Source organism: Diadema setosum, chromosome 17, assembly GCF_964275005.1.
Source record: "Diadema setosum chromosome 17, eeDiaSeto1, whole genome shotgun sequence".
Classification (NCBI taxonomy): Eukaryota; Metazoa; Echinodermata; class Echinoidea; order Diadematoida; family Diadematidae; genus Diadema; species Diadema setosum.
This window is the reverse complement of record NC_092701.1, coordinates 33,907,276-33,927,251: the sequence shown is the minus strand read 5'-3', so window position 1 is coordinate 33,927,251 and position 19,976 is coordinate 33,907,276. Positions and strand designations below refer to the sequence as shown.

At 39.8% G+C, this 19,976-nt stretch overlaps 1 protein-coding gene across 1 annotated transcript; it reads left to right on the top strand.

The window, feature by feature from the left end:
• Positions 1-13,379: 13,379 nt before the first annotated feature.
• Positions 13,380-14,075, top strand: LOC140240635 (uncharacterized). The gene has a single exon (XM_072320389.1). The coding sequence runs from the start codon at positions 13,380-13,382 to the stop codon at positions 14,073-14,075; it is 696 nt and encodes a 231-aa protein (XP_072176490.1).
• Positions 14,076-19,976: the final 5,901 nt, after the last annotated feature.

The following is a 19,976-nucleotide window of genomic DNA, read 5'->3' as shown; positions in this document are numbered from 1 at the left end:
TCCAGAGTGTGTGCTTTCTTTCCAACATTTACATGGGTTAGGAGAGTCCATTTGAATGGAGTTATACATTATTTTAAAGCTTAGAGTCTGCTCTTTTAAAATTTGTCCTTAACTAAAAATCCATGTCTGGCGACTTTTTGTTTGTTTTGTGGTGCAGGGTCACATTTAATACCAATCGCTATCCCCACAAAGTAAAAGTAAAGAATTGGTCGCGATGAAAAAAGGTTCCTCTAGGCCTAGATTAATTCGGTAGGATGCAATGTGTTCTTTTTTGTTTTAATTCTTTTTTCGTCGTAATACCGCTCTTCTGATCCAAATAATGTGGATTGCTCCATCCGACAAAATACTATTACGATGGTTACTGAAGATTCTAAGCAATCCTGCCATCACCACCTTCCCCACACGTAGGATTCTTGATCATACTTTTCATTTATGAGTGACCCAAGGTGTTGACCAATGTTTATTTTTCGACGCAGATATTACGACAACGAGCAGTGTTACGACGATGGCAACAACAGAAAAGGTGACAACAGCTCAAAAAACAACAGACCCAGTAATAAATACTAATTCTAACGCTAACCCTAACCCTAATCCCGGGCCTAATCCGAATCCTAACCCTAACCCTGTTGATACAACAACAAATCGTGCCACAACTATGGCCACTACAGAACAGGCAACAACAGTTGAAACAACAACAAAGCCGTTAACTGATGCCACAACGAACAGTGTCACAACAAAAATTACGATAAAAAAGGCGACAGAATCTGAAAGAACAACAGAGACAGAACTCGATAGCAGAACGATCCGTGTAACAACAATGGCTACAATAGATAGGGTTACAGCAGTTGAAACAACGCTAAGCCCAGAAATTGATACTACAATGAACCTTGATACAACATTGATTACAACAGGCAAGGCGACAGAAACTGAAAGAACAACAGAAACAGAAATCGATACTACAACGACCCGTGTAACAAAAATGGCCACAACAGATAAGGTGACAACAGCTGAAACAACAGAAAGCCCAGAAATTGATACTACAACGAACCTTGATACAACATTGATCACAACAGACAAGGCGACAGAAACTAAAATAACAACAGGGACAGAAATCGATACTACAATGACCCATCTAACCACAACGGGCACAACAGATAAGGTTACAACAGCTGAAACAACAGAGAGCCCAGAAATTGATGCATCAACGAATCTTGATACAACAATGATCACAACAGACAAGGCGACAGAAACTAAAATAACATCACAGACAGAACTCGATAGCAGAACGACCCGTGTAACAACAATGGCCACAACACGTAAGGTTCCTATAGCTGAAAGAACAGAAAGCTCAGAAATTGATACAACGAACCTTGATACAACAATGTTTACAACAGACAAGGCGACAGACGCTGAAAGGAAAACTGAGACAGAACCCTACAGCAGAACGACCCGTGTAACAACAATGGCCACAATAGATACGGTTACAACAGCTGACACAACAGAAGGCCCCAAAATTGATACTACAACGAACCTTGATCCAACATTAATTACAACAGACAAGGCGACAAAATCTGAAAGAACAACTGAGACAGAAATCGATACTACAACGACCCGTGTATCAACAATGGCCACAACAGATAAGGTTACAACAGCTGAAACAACAAAAAGCTCAGAAATTGATACTACAACAAACCTTGATACAACAATGATTAAAACAGACAAGGCGACAAAATCTGAAAGAACAGAGACAGAACTCCATAGCAGAACGACCCGTGTAACAACAATGGCTACAATAGATGAGGTTACGACAGACGAAACAACAGAGAGCCCAAACATTGATGCTACAACGGAGATTGATACAACATTGATTACAACAGACAAGGCGACAGAAACTGAAAGAACAACAAAGACAGAAATCGATACTACAACGACCCATGTAACAACGATGGCCACAACAGATAAGGTTACAATAGCTGAAACAACAGAGAGCCCAAACATTGATACTCCAACGAACCTTGATACAACATTAATTACAACAGACAAGGCGACAGAAACTGAAAGAACAACTGAGACAGAAATCGATACTACAACGACCCGTGTAACAACGATGGCCACAACGGATAAGGTTACAACAGCTGAAACAACAGAGAGCCCAAAAATTGATACTACAACGAACCTTGATCCAACATTAATTACAACAGACAAGGCGACAGAACCTGAAATAACAACAGGGATACAAATCGATACTACAACGACCCATCTAACCACAACGGGCACAACATATAAGGTTACAACAGCTGAAACAACAGACAGCCCAAGAATTGATACTGCAACGAACCTTGATACAACATTAATTACAACAGACAAGGCGACAAAAACTAAAAGAACAACAGAGACGGAAATCGATACTACAATGACCCGTGTAACAACAATGGCCACAACAGATAAGGTTTCAACAGCTGAGACAACAGAGAGCCCTAAAATTGATACTACAACGAACCTTCATACAACATTGATTACAAGAGACAAGGCGACAGAAACTGAAAGGACAACTGAGACAGAAATCGATACTACAACGACCCGTGTAACAACAATGGCCACAACAGATAAGGTTACAACGGATAAAACGACAGAAAGCCCAGAAATTGATACCACAACGACCCTTGATACAACATTGATTACAACAGACAAGGCGACAGAACCTGAAAGAACAACAGAGACAGAAATCGATACTACAACGACCCGTGTAACAACAATGGCCACAACAGATAAGGTTTCAACAGCTGAAACAACAGAGAGCCCAAACATTGATACTACAACGAACCTTGATCCAACATTAATTAAAACAGACAAGGCGACAAAAACTGAAAGAACAACTGAGACAGAAATCGATACTACAACGACCCGTGTAACAACAATGGCCACAACAGATAAGGTTACAACAGCTGAAACAACAGAAAGCTCAGAAATTGATACTACAACAAACCTTGATACAACAATGATTAAAACAGACAAGGCGACAGAATCTGAAAGAACAACAGAGACAGAACTCGATAGCAGAACGACCCGTGTAACAACAATGGCCACAACACGTAAGGTTCCTATAGATGAAACAACAGAAAGCTTTGAAATTGATACTACAACGAACCTAGATACAACAATGTTTACAACAGACAAGGCGACAGAAACTGAAACGAAAACTGAGACAAAACCCGACAGCAGAACGACCCGTGTAACAACAATGGTCACAATAGATAAGGTTACAACAGCTGACACAACAGGAGGCCCCAAAATTAATACTACAACGAACCTTGATACAACATTGATTACAACAGATAAGGCGGCAGAAACTGCAAGAACAACTGAGACAGAAATCGATACTACAACGACCCGTGTAACAACGATGGCCACAACAGATAAGGTTACAACAGCTGAAACAACAGAGAGCCCAAACATTGATACCACTACGAACCTTGATCCAACATTAATTACAACACACAAGGCGACAGAACCTGAAAAAACAACAGGGACAGAAATCGATACTACAACGACCCATCTAACCACAACGGGCACAACAGATAAGGTTACAACAGCTGAAACAACAGAGAGCCCAAGAATTGATACTACAACGAACCTTGATACAACATTAATTACAACTGACAAGGCGACAAAAACTAAAAGAACAGCAGAGACAGAAATCGATACTACAACGACCCGTGTAACAACAATGGCCACAACATACAAGGTTTCAACAGCAGAAACAAGCAAAAGCTCAGAAATTGATACTACAACAAACCTTGATACAACATTGATTAAAACAGACAAGGCGACAGAATCTGAAAGAACAACAGAGACAGAAATCGATAGCAGAACGACCCGTTTAACAACAATGGTCACAACAGATAAGGATACAACAGTTGAAACAACAGAAAGCTCTAAAATTGATACTACAACGAACCTTGATACAACATTGATTACAACAGACAAGGCGACAGAAATTGAAAGAACAACTGAGACAGAAATCGATACTACAACGACCCGTGTAACAACAATGGCCACGACAGATAAGGTTTCAACAGCTGAAACAGAAAGCTCAGAAATTGATACTACAACAAACCTTGATACAACAATGATTAAAGCAGACAAGGCGACAGAATCTGAAAGCATGACAGAGACAGAACTCGATAGCAGAACGACCCGTGTAACAACAATGGCTACAATAGATAAGGTTACAACAACTGAAACAACAGAGAGCCCAAAAATTGATACTACAATGAACCTTGATACAACAATGATTACAACAGACAAGGATACAGAAACTGAAAGAACAACAGGGACAGAAATCGATACTACAACGACCCATCTAACAACAGCGGCAACAACAGATGAGGCTACAACAGCTGAAACAACAGAAGGCCCAAAACTTGATACTACAACGGACCTTGATACAACATTAATTACAACAGACAAGGCGACAAAAACTGAAAGAACAACTGAGACCAAAATCGATACTACAACGACCCGTGTAACAACAATGGCCACATCAGATAAGGTTACAACAGCTGAAACAACAGAGAGTCCTAAAATTGATACTACAACAAACCTTGATACAACATTGATTATAACGGACAAGGCGACAGAATCTAAAAGAACAACAGAAACAGAACTCGATAGCAGAACGACCCGTGTAACAACAATGGCCACAACAGATAAGGTTTCAACAGCTGAAACAACAGAGAGCCCAAAAATTGATACCACAACGAACCTTGATACAATAATGATTACAACAGACAAGGCGACAGAAACTGAAATACCATCACAGACAGAACTCGATAGCAGAGCGACCCGTCTAACAACAATGGCCACAACAGATAAGGTTTCAACAGCTGAAACAACAGAGAGCCCTAAAATTGATACTACAACGTACCTTGATACAACATTAATTACAACAGACAAGTCGACAGAAACTGAAAGAACAACAGAGACAGAAATCGATACTACAACGACCCGTTTAACAACAATGGCCACAACATATAAAGTTACAACAGCTGAAACAACAGAAAGCTCTAAAATTGATACTACAACGAACCCTGATACAACATTGATTACAACAGACAAGGCGACAGAAACTGAAAGAACAACAGAGACAGAAACCGATACTACAACGACCCTTTTAACATCAATGGCCACAACAGATAAGGTTACAACAGCTGAAACAGCAAAAAGCTCAGAAATTGATACTACAACAAACCTTGATACAACAATGATTGAAACAGACAAGGCGACAGAATCTGAAACAACAACTGAGACAGAACTCGATAGCAGAACGACCCGTGTAACAACAATGGCTACAATAGATAAGGTTACAACAACTGAAACAACAGAGAGCCCAAAAATTGATACTACAATGAACCTTGATACAACAATGATTACAACAGACAAGGATACAGAAACTGAAAGAACAACAGGGACAGAAATCGATACTACAACGACCCATCTAACAACAGCGGCAACAACAGATGAGGCTACAACAGCTGAAACAACAGAAGGCCCAAAACTTGATACTACAACGGACCTTGATACAACATTAATTACAACAGACAAGTCGACAGAAACTGAAAGAACAACAGAGACAGAAATCGATACTACAACGACCCGTTTAACAACAATGGCCACAACATATAAAGTTACAACAGCTGAAACAACAGAAAGCTCTAAAATTGATACTACAACGAACCCTGATACAACATTGATTACAACAGACAAGGCGACAGAAACTGAAAGAACAACAGAGACAGAAACCGATACTACAACGACCCTTTTAACATCAATGGCCACAACAGATAAGGTTACAACAGCTGAAACAGCAAAAAGCTCAGAAATTGATACTACAACAAACCTTGATACAACAATGATTGAAACAGACAAGGCGACAGAATCTAAAACAACAACTGAGACAGAACTCGATAGCAGAACGACCCGTGTAACAACAATGGCTACAATAGATAAGGTTACAACAACTGAAACTACAGAGAGCCCAAAAATTGATACTACAACGAACCTTGATACAACATTGATTACAACAGACAAGGCGACAGAATATGAAAGAACAAGTGAGACAGAAATCGATACTACAACGACCCGTGTAACATCAATGGCCACAACAGATAAGGTTACAACAGCTGAAACAACAGAAAGCTCTAAAATTGATACTACAACGAACCGTGATACGACATTAATGATAACAGACAAGGCGACAGAAACTGAAAGAACAACAGAGACAGAAATCGATAGCAGAACGACCCATGTAACAACAATGGCTGCAATAGGTAAGGTTACAACGGCTGAAACAACGCAAAGCGCAGAAATTCATACTACAAAGAACTTTGATACAACATTGATTACAACAGACAAGGCGACAGAAACTGAAAGAACATTTGAGACAGAAATTGATAGCACAACGACCCTTGTAACAACAATGGCCACAGCAGGTAAGGTTACAACAGCTGAAACAACAGAAAACTCAGAAATTGATACTACAACAAACCTTGATACAACAATGATTAAAACAGAAAAGGCGACAGAATATGAAAGAACAACTGAGACAGAAATCGATACTACAACGACCCGTGTAACATCAATGGCCACAACAGATAAGGTTACAACAGCTGAAACAACAGAAAGCTCTAAAATTGATACTACAACGAACCGTGATACGACATTAATGATAACAGACAAGGCGACAGAAACTGAAAGAACAACAGAGACAGAAATCGATAGCAGAACGACCCATGTAACAACAATGGCTGCAATAGATGAGGTTACAACGGCTGAAACAGCGCAAAGCCCAGAAATTCATACTACAAAGAAATTTGATACAACATTGATTACAACAGACAAGGCGACAGAAACGGAAAGAACAACAGAGACAGAAATCGATACTACAACGACCCGTGTAACATCAATGGCTACACTAGATAAGGTTACAACATCTGAAACAACAGAAAGCACTGAAATCGATACTACAAAGAACCTTGATACAACAATGATCACAACAGTCAAGGCGACAGGAACTGAAAGAACAACAGAGACAAAAATAGATTCGACAACGATCCATGTAACAACAATGGTCTTAACAGATAAAATTACTACAGCTGAAACAACAGAAAGCTCTAAAATTGATACTACAGCTGAAACAACAGAAAGCTCTAAAATTGATACTACAACGAACCGTGATACGACATTAATGATAACAGACAAGGCGACAGAAACTGAAAGAACAACAGACACAGAAATCGATACTACAACGACCCGTGTAACAACAATGGCCACAACACGTAAGGTTCCTATAGCTGAAACAACAGAAAGCTCAGAAATTGATACTACAACGAACCTTGATACAACATTGATTCCAACAGACAAGGTGACAGAAACTGAAAGGACAACTGAGACAGAAATCGATACTACAACGACCCGTGTAACAACAATGGCCACAACAGATAAGGTTACAACAGCTGAAACAACAGAAATCTCAAAAAATGATACTACAACGAACCTTGGTACAACTATGAGCACAACAGACAAGGCGACAGAAACTGAAATAACATCACAGACAGAACCCGACACAAGAACGACTCATGTAACAACAATGGCCACAACAGATAAGGTTACAACAGCTGAAATAACAGAGACCCTACAAATTGATACTACAACGAACCTTGATACAACATTAATGATAACAGACAAAGCGACAGAAACTGAAAGAACAACAGAGACAGAACTCGATACTGCAACGACCCGTGAAACAACAATGGTCACAACAGATAGGGTTACATCAGCTGAAACTACAGAAAGCTCAAAAATTGATACTACAACGAACCTTGATACAGCAATGATTACAACAGACAAGACGACATTAACTGAAATAACATCACAGACAGAACTCGATACCAGAATGACCCGTCTAACAACAATGGCTAAAATAGATAAGGTTACAATAGCTGAAACAACAGAAAGCCCAGAAATTGATACTACAACGAACCTTTACACAACAATTAGCACAACAGAAAAAGCGACAGAAGCTGAAATAGCAACTGAGACAGAAATGGATACTACAACGACCCGTGTAACAATAATGATCACAAAAGATAAGGTTACAACAGCCGAAACAACAGAAAGCCTAGAAATTGAAACAACAACGAACCTTGATACAAGAATGGTCACAACAGACAACTCGACAGAAACTGATATAGCAACAGAGACAGAAATCGATACAACAGTGACCCGTGTCACAACAATGGTCACAACAGATATGGTTACATCAGCTGAAACTACAGAAAGCCCAGAAATTGATACTACAACGAACCTTGATACAACATTGATCACAACAGAAAAGGCGACAGAAACTGAAATCACAACAGGGACAGAATTCGATACCAGAACGACCCGTGTAACAAGAATGATTACAACAGAGGAGGTTACAACAGCTGAAACAACTGAAGCCCAATCAGAAATTGGTACTTCATTGAACCTTAATACAACAATGATCACAACAGACAAGGCGACAGAAACTGAAATAGCAACAGAAGCAGAAATCGATACTACAACGACCCGTGTCACAAACATGGTCACAAATAAAAGAGAAACACCAGCTGAAACAACAATGGTGCCATTGATTGATACTGCGACAAACTATGTCACAGCAATGGCCACAGCAGAAAAGGCGACTACAGTTGAAACGACCATGCCAGTAATCGATGTAACAACAAATCGTGTTACAACCACTGTCAAAACAGAAAAGGTGACAATTGCCGAAACAACAGAAACGCCTAAAATCGATACTACAGCGAACCCTGCCACTACAACGGCCACAACTGGAAAGGTGACCACAGCTGAAACAGCAACAGAGCCAAAAATCGTTGCTACAGCGAACCGTGTCACTACAATGGCCACAGCATATTTAGGGACCACCGACAGAACGACTGAAGAGTCAGATGTAACAGGTAAGGTTACAGGTATTCTTTTATCACAATTTTCAGTTATCAAGCAAGAACAAGGGCAAATATGGCATAACTGCAGTGTAAAATCAAAGTCGTTCGGTCTTCTGTCCAGTAAAGACAAGGAATGTGAGACGCTGCGGAAAGCATAGTAATTGCAATCCGTTTTGCCATTTCCGCTCATGACTTCGTTTAGAGTCAAGCCTGCCTAGTCGCGATAGCCTTTGCCTTCCAATGTTCATTTCTGTTTCATTTTCCCCTTTGCAATTTACCTTGTAGGACTGTCTAAATAAGTCCCGATTACCTTTTTTCCCCTTTCCATGCGATGACATTTTGACCATGCAGTTGGAGATACTGTATGTTGCAAATTGGCACCAGGTCTGATAACAGCAAAGAAAGGCAACGTTTTTGCCTGTACGAAGGCCCAAGTGAAAACCCAATTGCCTCTAAAAAGTGTTCTTTTCTTTGGTGATCAAAGACAAACAGCTAACCAATTCATCATCATAATCAAACTGTGTCCATGCCTTTATAACAACGGTTGTTCAAAGATGATTGGAAGTATCAAAACATACGACTCACATCAGGTGCTTTATTTTTTTTTCACTGTAGATCTTCAAGGAACATGTCAATGAATATGATTACATACAGAAATGTGTGACTATAAAATATTCAAGTGTAAAAACAAAATTTATGGAATATGTGAACTAATATGCTTTGTTGTCATTCTCAAAATCTTCAGCAAATGCTGCTCAAGCTTCTTACTTCCTTATCAATTCCTTATAGATAGTATTTCCACACCACGATCTGCATGCCCGTTCTTTCCCCGGGACACGTCAGCTGCAGCTATAACGTGCCAAACTTCCCAGTTCCGTGATGGGCAAAATGTAATTCAGCTCTGCTACTGTCCGATAGGATATCAGCCTGCGTCGGTTGTCTGCAACGATGGGGATTTCGTCGATGGTAATATTTACGAACGTCAAGGCTTACAAGTGGCAGCAGCACCCGTGTGTGAAGGTAGGCCCACCACAATGATATCTCATCGCTGTCGCGTTTATAAGATCAGACAAGTCACACGCATGTACAATAGGAATAGATGTAGAAATCCACTTAATACACTAGTTGTAGACTATAAACTGACAGAAAATAAAATCGATTTTGTAATTTAACTTTAAAAAATTAAGCAATTACATCGTCACGTTACCTGATATGCACTCTCCTTCATAAGACTGTATTCTTATTCAGGTGCGGATCCAGGGAGGACCGCAACCGGCGCACCCCCCCCCCCCTTTATTTTTTGTTGAAACAAAAGAAATAAAAAGAAAAAAATGGGGGAGGGGTGCGTGCGCCCCCCTTTAATTTTGTAAACACGCCCCCTCTTTACGGAATTCCTGGATCCGCCCCTGTTATTTTCTTATTATTATTTTAATGATAAGATACGAAATTTAATATTCCCTTATATGCGGTTTGTTTGATATAGTTTGATTTGCGTACAGTGAAGTTCCAACGCTATGAACGTTTGATTTTCCAGTCTGCACTAAATTACGCACAGAATTCTAAGCTATACAGAACTTCGCCGTTTTGGCGCCATTTATCATTAGGTGTCAGCACTTAAAACATGACCATCCAAGTAGGCAACTCGTTTACTTTGTAGAATGTCAGAGTCTCTGTATCATTTGGACTCACTTTTGCCCTATCAGCAATAAGACAGTTGTTGGAGAAGAATGCTGATACCCACTCTCCCTCTGTAGCAAATGGGAACGAATACGCCTTATCCTATTTCGAAAAAAACCCAACAACAACATAATCACAGGACCTATTATGACATGCTAAGCCCTGCTGAACCTATTCTTAAATCTGTATTACCGTGCTTTACCGATAAAACTCTCGGGTTGCTTATGGTGATCTTCGACAATAGTCTTGGAAAGCTCGAGATTGGGAAAGTGAAAGTTATTTGAAAGAACCTTGCATGTACTGGTTAATTTTAAACAATATGATGAAATGAAACAACCGCAAAAGTTTTTGCAAAATCGAACAGAGGGCAGTGAGTTGGCTCAGTCGATAGCGCGTCTGCCTCACGATCACGCGGCCCGGGTTCGAACCCGAGTCTGGACTCAGCAATGTTGTGTGTAAGCATACCGTCCCCTCAAGAGGCAAAACACTCTGTCCCTCGGATAGGACATAAAACGGAGGTCCCGTGTATGAGAGACTAACAACTCATGCACGTAAAAGATCCCGCTTCATTCATTCATCGCAAAGAGCAGGGTGTTTAACCCGGTGAAGTGGTCCCACCTCACATCCACCTGGACCCCATGGAAGACCAGCTTAACGTAGCTGAATATGGGCTATCCAGCCATCTCGTCACATGGAAATAAAACAAACAAACAAACAAACAAACAAACAAACAAACACATAATACGAAACACTGAATGATCTTTCAAATTTCTCAGTTTGGGGTAATTTCTATGAAGCAAAATGTAAGTGTAAAAAAGAAGAACACCAGGCAAGTGATCTGATTAGGATAGAACGTTATGCTCGTTTCCACACAAAAAGATAAATAAATAACTTTCAATTTCAAACCAATGCCGCAGAATCTATATCAAGTGGAATGTCAGAAGCCATGCAGATGGATTGTTTTTCGCATTATTTTCAATAAAACGAATCACCAACAGGTCCTGACAAGATATCGTCGCCTTTTTTTTTTTCCAGATATCGATGAATGCAGCGGAAACAGTGCAGGTTGCGACCCTGATGAGGGAACGTGCACTAACCTGCCAGGTAGTTTCGAATGCGGATGTGTTAGTGGATACGAACTGTACGACGATGGATGGAATTGCACAGGTGACCTTCTAGTTTCCTTCTTACATTTACTGTCTAACAATTATCCCGTCATCGAAGCGTAACTCTTTCTATGCTAGAGGCTTTGGGCAGTGTTTACAACGCTGTGGGGTTTTTTGCGCCAATCGGCACTCATGTTGTACACAAAGAGTTGTAGCATGTCAGTGTCCTTTGCGATCGCTGGTGAACTATGTCCTTTTCCTTTTGTCTGTGCCGTCATATGTGTACAAATTTATACACTGAATTTTAGTGCATCTGATTCTTGCATGCATTTTCGTAATATGTATATTAATGAATGGGATATAGTACAGAGGGTGCACAATATGCAATGTACAAACGCAGTGGACGATGGCGTACGTTTTCAGCATTTTTTGTTCCCTCTTCCACTAAATGCACTCATAGAAATGCATCAATGAAGGCATGAAACATTGTGAGATGCTCGAAGACTTGCTCTCCTGCCTTTAAAAGTTTAATGTTTGTTTGTATAGAGAGAAAAAACATATTAGAAAAGAACAAAAATCCAAATTTTCCCCTTCTCTCTCGTCCCTCGTGAAACATTGCGAGCAACCTAACAAACACGTATAATTAGATGGTTAGATGTACAAGTTAGTATACCTGATATAATGACCACAATAAAGGACAAAATCCAATGTTATTCTCAATGTTTTGGGCTACGGTAATTTCTGCTTCTCCAGATGTCCCAGACGAGGAATTTCTTTCAAATTTGCGATCAAAGCGCTATACATCTTTACATAGCGACATGTATTAACCAACAACTGATTTGATTCCATTATAATAGTCATGCGAAGTTTATTTTCTGGATGTATAATGGCGTATGTATATCCCCTATGTTTTTATGTTGCCATAAATGTTTTTTTTTTTTGTATCTTCAATTGTACACCATTTCATGGCATGAATAGATATGATATATTTAGATAATTTTGCATTCGCTGTTATATGTGACATGTGTCTCAACCATTTGATTTTTTTAAAGACATTGATGAATGCAGCAGAGGTCTGCATAACTGTGACGAAGATGCGACATGCGTTAATAATCCCGGCAGCTTTCAATGTTTCTGTGATAACGGTTTTATTGGAGACGGTGTTGATTGCATAGGTACGTGTGCGGGAAGTCACTTCATCTTTTCTTTTATGTCTTTGTTTTGTTTTGTTTTGTTTTGTTTTGTTTTGTTTTGCTTTTTTGAGGAGGGGTAGAGGGTCACCCCTTGGGTGTGTTTTCCGGATCCGCATATTCCTTTGGCGGATTGGTATAACAAAGGTAGAAAGACACGTGTAAGAACGTACAAGTAGCACTCAGGATGAAGAAAATAATGTTAACGAGATGCTGAAAAAAAAAAATCATCTGATTGGAAAATCAACTGGATGAGCGTTCGTTTTATCACAGTCAGTAGAAATTACCTTTGCTTGATGAGAATTTCGCCAGCTGGATCAGCGATTCTGTACTGCAGGCTTCTTCAGATCGAGCGCTGTGAGAAGGACTTCCCACGTAGCTGGCGCACGCCGATCTGAGAGATCGCAAACATCTACATGGAATACCTGGAAGATGAAGCCATCGCCTCCGCTCATGTCGACACCAAACCTAGAGTTTGGAAATGGTATGTGGATGACATCCTTGCCATCGTAAAAGCGGACACAGTCGACACACTTAAGGCACACTTGGACCAAGTTGATGACACAGGCAGCATCAAATTCACTCATGAGCTAGAGGTTGATAACTCCATCCCTTTTCTGGACACCAAGATTACCAAAAGACCGGATGGCACAACTAAGATGGTCGTCTACAGAAAAAAGACACACACGGGACAGTACCTGAACTTCCAATCACACCATTCACTCCGCCAAAGATTAGGGGTTATCCGCACACTCATGGACAGAGAACACTGCATTGTCAACGAGGAGGCAGACCTGAAGGTAGAGGAAGAGTACATCCAGTCCTCCCTCAGGAAATGTGGATACCCTGGCTGGTCTTTCAAGAAAACCAACAGAAAAAGGAGGGAAAATCAGACCAAACCGAAATCACAGACCAAACCAACCAATCACAGGAGAAAGTTGGTAACCATCCCATGTGTAAAGGGTATCTCTGAAGCCTTGCAAAGGATTTACCAGAAATACGACATCTCCACAGCATTCAGGCCACGCAAGAAACTTAAGAACATCTTAGTACACCCGAAAGACAAAAGATCGATCGATGACCAATCGGGGGTAGTGCACCAGATTCCATGATTGTGGGAACTGCGAGAGAAGCTACATTGGAGAAACAGCCAGGAAATTTGGTACCAGGAAAAATGAACACAAACAAGAGGTGGACACAGTATAGTGCATCCTATTTCACAAAAGAAAAAGGAAAAGAAACCACCTCCCACATGCACAAGTCGGCCATCAGCGATCATGTGGCCAGTGAAAATCACCACATCAACTGGAAAAAGTGTTCCATCCTAGCCAGAGACTCTGGGAAAACCTCACGCTGGATAAGGGAAGCCATTCACATTCGAAAACAACAAGGGAAAACCTTCAACCGAGACCTGGGGCAATACTCACTTTCCTCAATATACGACCTCATTCTCTCATATCGGCGTGCGCCACCTACGTCGGCTCGTGGGAAGTCCTTCTCACAGCGCTCGATCTGAAGAAGCCTGCAGATCCAGCAGGCGAAAGTCTTATCAAGCAAAGGTAATTTCTACCGAATGTGATAAAACGAACGTTCATCCAATGTTAACGAGACATGAGGGGATGGGATTCAACATGGTGCCGTAGCGTTGTTCAGTTCATGCAAATCCTTCGACTTTATTTACAGTTATAAACTGTTCAACGCTCAATACACTTGATTGATTTGATATAATGATACGTAAAATCTAATGAATTTTTGCCTCGTGCTAGTATTCTTTTGTTTGATGCATCATTTACCTTGTATCAGAAAATGTGTTTAAAACTAAACCCATTTTCACGCCATTTTGCGAAAAAACAAATGCAATATAAAGCGAGAAATAGATTTGAAAGAAAAAGAAGACATCTATTTTTCGAAGGAAGATTAATCTGTACCTGAGGGTCCACTTCGGATAATATTACTTGATCAAAAGGCCCTTCCGTTTTAAACAGAATGTTATAATCGTATGAGACTAATATTAAATGTTATGACATTTGATCTGCACCCATACTATCGTCAACATAACCAAGCGACCGATCTTCTGACTGTCGACTGGCCTTGTATATTCATTTTTCAAAAAGACGACAAACTGCATACCGATATCCGTACCTGCACACAACCTGATGCCGGTAACAGTATTGATGACGATTTATGATTTTATTCTTTCCAACAGAGGACATATATCTACCATACGGACCGGAAGTCGGTGATGTCAATATTGTGCCCTTCACATGCTTCTCAATAGACTGCAGCTTAGTCTGGCGGACTGTGTACTTGGACACAGGATTCCCCATTGGAAACAATGGCCTTTATACTGATATCACTGTACGTGCGCTTTGCATATCAATTTAGAAGCAGTCATTTTAGCAATGGCTAACCAGATAGCAGATGTAACCCGTAACAAACACAGAAGCTCAGAAAAGAGTAGGCCTACTTGATTACCAGAATGTTAGAATGGTAAATTATTTGAGTCTTCTTCGTATGGCAAAAATTGTGCCCGGTTGATACCATATGCAATTAACCTGGGGCGAACCGGGAGAGGTCGACAATATTTGTCCATTTTCTGATGTTGATATGTGTAGTAACCATTTCCCCATAGGTTTGCGATAAATAAGAATCTTTATTCACGTGTGTATGTTGTGAACATCCATTTTATGTCACTTTGCGGGAGAATGAGTATTTTGCCTCTTACTAGAGGGAACAGCATTGTTATACACAACATGAATGTGAGAGATTGGCTACTCAAGTAATCATAAAGATATAAACAAAATGATTATTGCAAGGTGCTTTGTTAGTGCGTGTGTGGTTTCGAAAGAAATGGAATCGAAACATCTCGGGCAATTCTGAAATCTTAAAATTTAAAACAGTTCATTTTTTTTTCAGACAATGTCAGAGTAAAAGGGATATTAGATTGTATATTGAAACAAAGAAATATAAATTGTAGATAACAACAAAAACTAGTAGCTTATATTTTACATAGACTGTATGTGTGTGTGTGTGTGTTTGTGTGTGTGTAGGAGATATTGGATTCAGTGCTGCCCAGAGGGCATATCGTAGGAAAAACCTATTATTAAACAACTTCAACTATGTTTTGCATACTTCTAATGCCTTTAAACACAGTGGCAAATATCAATTTTCTAACAAGCGTTCTCGTCTACCCATATCTTCTTCTTTTTTATTCATCTCAATTATCACATTATACTTCTGCAGTTTACGTCAACTGGAGTCATTGAATTTTCGGACGTAAGGCCAAATTACCTACTCCAGTACGTCACTCCTTCACTCTACACCATATATAACGCTTATCAAAATCCGACAGTGTCGGTCTTCGGGGCTCCTGTTGATATTTCCATCGGAAGTCCAAGGATATATTACCAGGTACTTGATTTAGCTTCATTTTATTAAGAATCGTACGATTTGTCAGTATGTCACGTTTCTATCATTGTACATCTTCATTTCGTCGTCCACAGCTTAAAACAAGAACACTCCGAGAGAGATGAACTCCGCCAAGCAGCCGTGATAAAAATATCTCCATTTCGTAGGTAGTATTTCCAACACAGACATAGAGGTATAGGGACATCTAAACAATACATTTATTTTGGTGTAAGTCTGATCGTCCATTGTTGTGTTATTTGGTTACCATTTCCTTTATGGTTCTGTGACATTTAGCCTTTGAGCGCATGACCACAAATTCAATCGTCTCTTACTTTATCATGAAGACATCCTACAAGTTTGGTTAAAATCTGATCATCCGTTCTTGAGTTATTTGGAGTTAAAACTTATTTTATGTCCTTTGTGACCCAATGTGACCTTATGACATTTGTCCTCATAATCCCCAGATTAAATTGTGTCTGTCTTCATAATAAACACACCCCCCTGCAAGTTTCGAAAATATGATCATCCGTTCTTGCCATATTGGGAGTTTGAGCTTATTTTATGTCCTTTATGACCCTATGGCCTTTTATCTTTGAAGTCACGACCCCCAAACTTAATATTTCCGCTCTCACTTCATCATGAACACACCCCCTGCAAGTTTGGTGAAAATCCGGTCATCCGTTCTTAAATTATTAGGAGGTGACCTCATGGCCCGCAAGTCTTATCGGATTTTTTTTTTCTTTCCTTACCTCACAAACCCTGCTAGTTTAGTGAAAATCTATTCATCCGTTCTCAGGCTATCTTATACACAAACAGACAGACACACAGACAAACATGTATTTAAGTGAAAGCATAACCTCCGCCTACTGGCGGAGGTAAATAGCATCATGTGCGGATTGAGTTGTGGTAATACCGGTACACGATTCAAAATAGCTGTCGATGCATAATTACTATTTCTGAGGATCTCCACTGCAAACTTTGGATGCTTCAAATGACGCTTTAAAAGGGACTGTACAGTACTGGTTTAGGTAGGAATTCATGTTTTGAACATTCCTAAGTGAGATAATGAAAAGCCTCTTATGAAATATGAAAGAGCATGTAATTTTAAGAAGGATTCAACGTTTATTTGATGAAAATTGGTTTTCAAATGGCTGAGATATCCAAAAAAGTGCTAATAATAAAAGGCGATATGCCACAACTTTATTAGGATCTCTTTGTTTCATCTTGTTTTTGGATATCTCAACCATTTCAAAACCGATTTTCATCGATAAACTTTTGATACCCCTTAGAACTGCTGCTCTTTGACATCTCATAGAGTGGTTTCTGGATATCTCGCAAAACGTTAAAAGCTAGATCTACACCACGACCAGAACTGTACAGACCCTTTAAAGCTTCGTTCCCAACAATATCTCAAGAACCTCGAGAGTGTTCATAGATTATGATCAAATAAGCCACTTATAGGCAGTCATCACAAACAAGATCGTACTGTCACAGTGAATTAAACAAGTCACCCTTGCATTGTCTCTTGTATGTAAGGTTATGATAATTTCAGTGATTTTCACAAATCATGCTTCAAGAGTTCCTTTCACTCTCCCTCTTAATTTTTCTACCACTCAACCCTCTTTCCCTCCGACCCGCTTCTTTATCTCTCACTCCATTTGTCGGTCTCTTCCCTTTCTCCTCTTCTTTTGATTTTCCTGCTGTTGGTAGGAGTATGATGGACGCAGCTCACCATCATCCACCTTCTTCACTGTGCGAGATAAGGTGGTATCGCAAATTCGCAAAACGCTCCGTTTACCCTCCGCCGATTTGTCGTCTCAAACATTCTTCGACGGAATCTATTACCTCCTCGTAATCACGTGGGAGAACGTGCAGCCTCCGGGCTCTGGTGGTGATGAGGTTGGTCTTCCATACAATTATTATTATCTTAATTGGCGCCATTACAACCTGTCAGACAGTTGTTACTCCTAATGACTGCATCCTGACAATACTATAATGATCGGCCTATATTGCATTGTGCACTTGACGTCTTCTTTAAATACAACAAACAAGGAAAGAACAAATAAATATAACAGTAATGTTATCGCAAATAGAATGCGGAAGAGTGCAACCTATGGTAGTTTTAGTTCATTTCCATACAGAATATTATCACCACATGCATGACATATTCTACCTGTCAATTACGTCGTACAGTAAGTAGAGTGAGTAAGTACAGTGAAGTACTATACCCAGATCACAGTTTGTGTAAGGTATAGATAAAAAGGAAGAACATAAAGGATACGTAAGCTTAGGCTGATGTACTATACCGGGTGTCCCCAAAAAAGCGGAACGGTGGATTTTCAGTACCTTTCGTTCTAAAAGTGATATATTTTTTGACATCACTAGAAAGAGCATCTTCCGCAGAAGACCATGATACCAGAATCATTAAATTTGGTTCAGTACTTTTTATTCTACGCCAATTTCTGTAAATGCAGTCATTTTCAATTTTTTTGTGCGACTTATGAGATAATAATTTGGGTGCGACACGCGTTCCATACGGTGAATTGTGTAAGCTCCTTGATCCATGTCAACAAAAGATAACGCTTTCATATTGGGCGCGCAAACACACACAGACACACACACACTGTTTTTTTCCTGGCCCGTGCCCAATGTGAAAGCTGTATTTTTTGTTGACATGGATCACGGAGCTTACACAATATTCACCGTATGGATCGCGTTTCGCGCACTCAAATTATTATCTCATAAGTCGCAAAAATCCGGCAAAATTTGAAAATGACTACATTTTCAGAAATTGGCGTAGAATAAAAAGTACTGAACCAAATTTAATGATTTTGGTATCATTGTCTTTTGCAGAAGATGCTCTTTCTAATGATGTCAAAAAATATACCACTTTTAGAACGCAAGGTACTGAAAATCCACCGTTCCGCTTTTTTTTTTTTTTTTTTTTTTTGGAGGGGGGGGGGGGCACCCGGTATATTTAATGTGACTCGTATTCCTTTTTGAAAGTGACACCGAAGATTTTGAGTTGAATTTGTAATCACTACATTTATATCGGAGTAGATTCACACACAAACACATACACACACACGCAAACCGTTTGTCGATATAAGACTTAATTGGAGTAATCTCGCCTAGATACCAGAGCATGCCTTGAGCAGAACGGAAAAAAAATAGACGAGAAAAAAAAAATGTCGGTATTGCAACAGATTCACTTCGAAGGCACAACTAAAGTTACGCACTCTTGGGCTGTGGTGTGCTTTATGGCTTTTAGATGTTGTGGAAAGAGGTTTTTTTTTGTTCTTTTTCCTCCCTTGTAACTCACTTGTGTGTCACCATACTTATCAGAACTGGCAGTGGTATTGCAATTTACCCTAAATTATGATCATGATATAACACATTACTTTCTGACCAACAAAGGACAGCCGCATGCACCTGCCACAATAACGAGAGTGACATGCGCAACTGGCCGTAAAGTATTTCGATCATGCCGATGAACTTGTTTCTGTAGTATTGTTTGAGAATCTGACCCGCGTTTGTACTCTATTTCCATCACTTTTAAATTTGATGTTGGTTTCTTTTATTTTTGTGTACTGGTTCCAGACTAA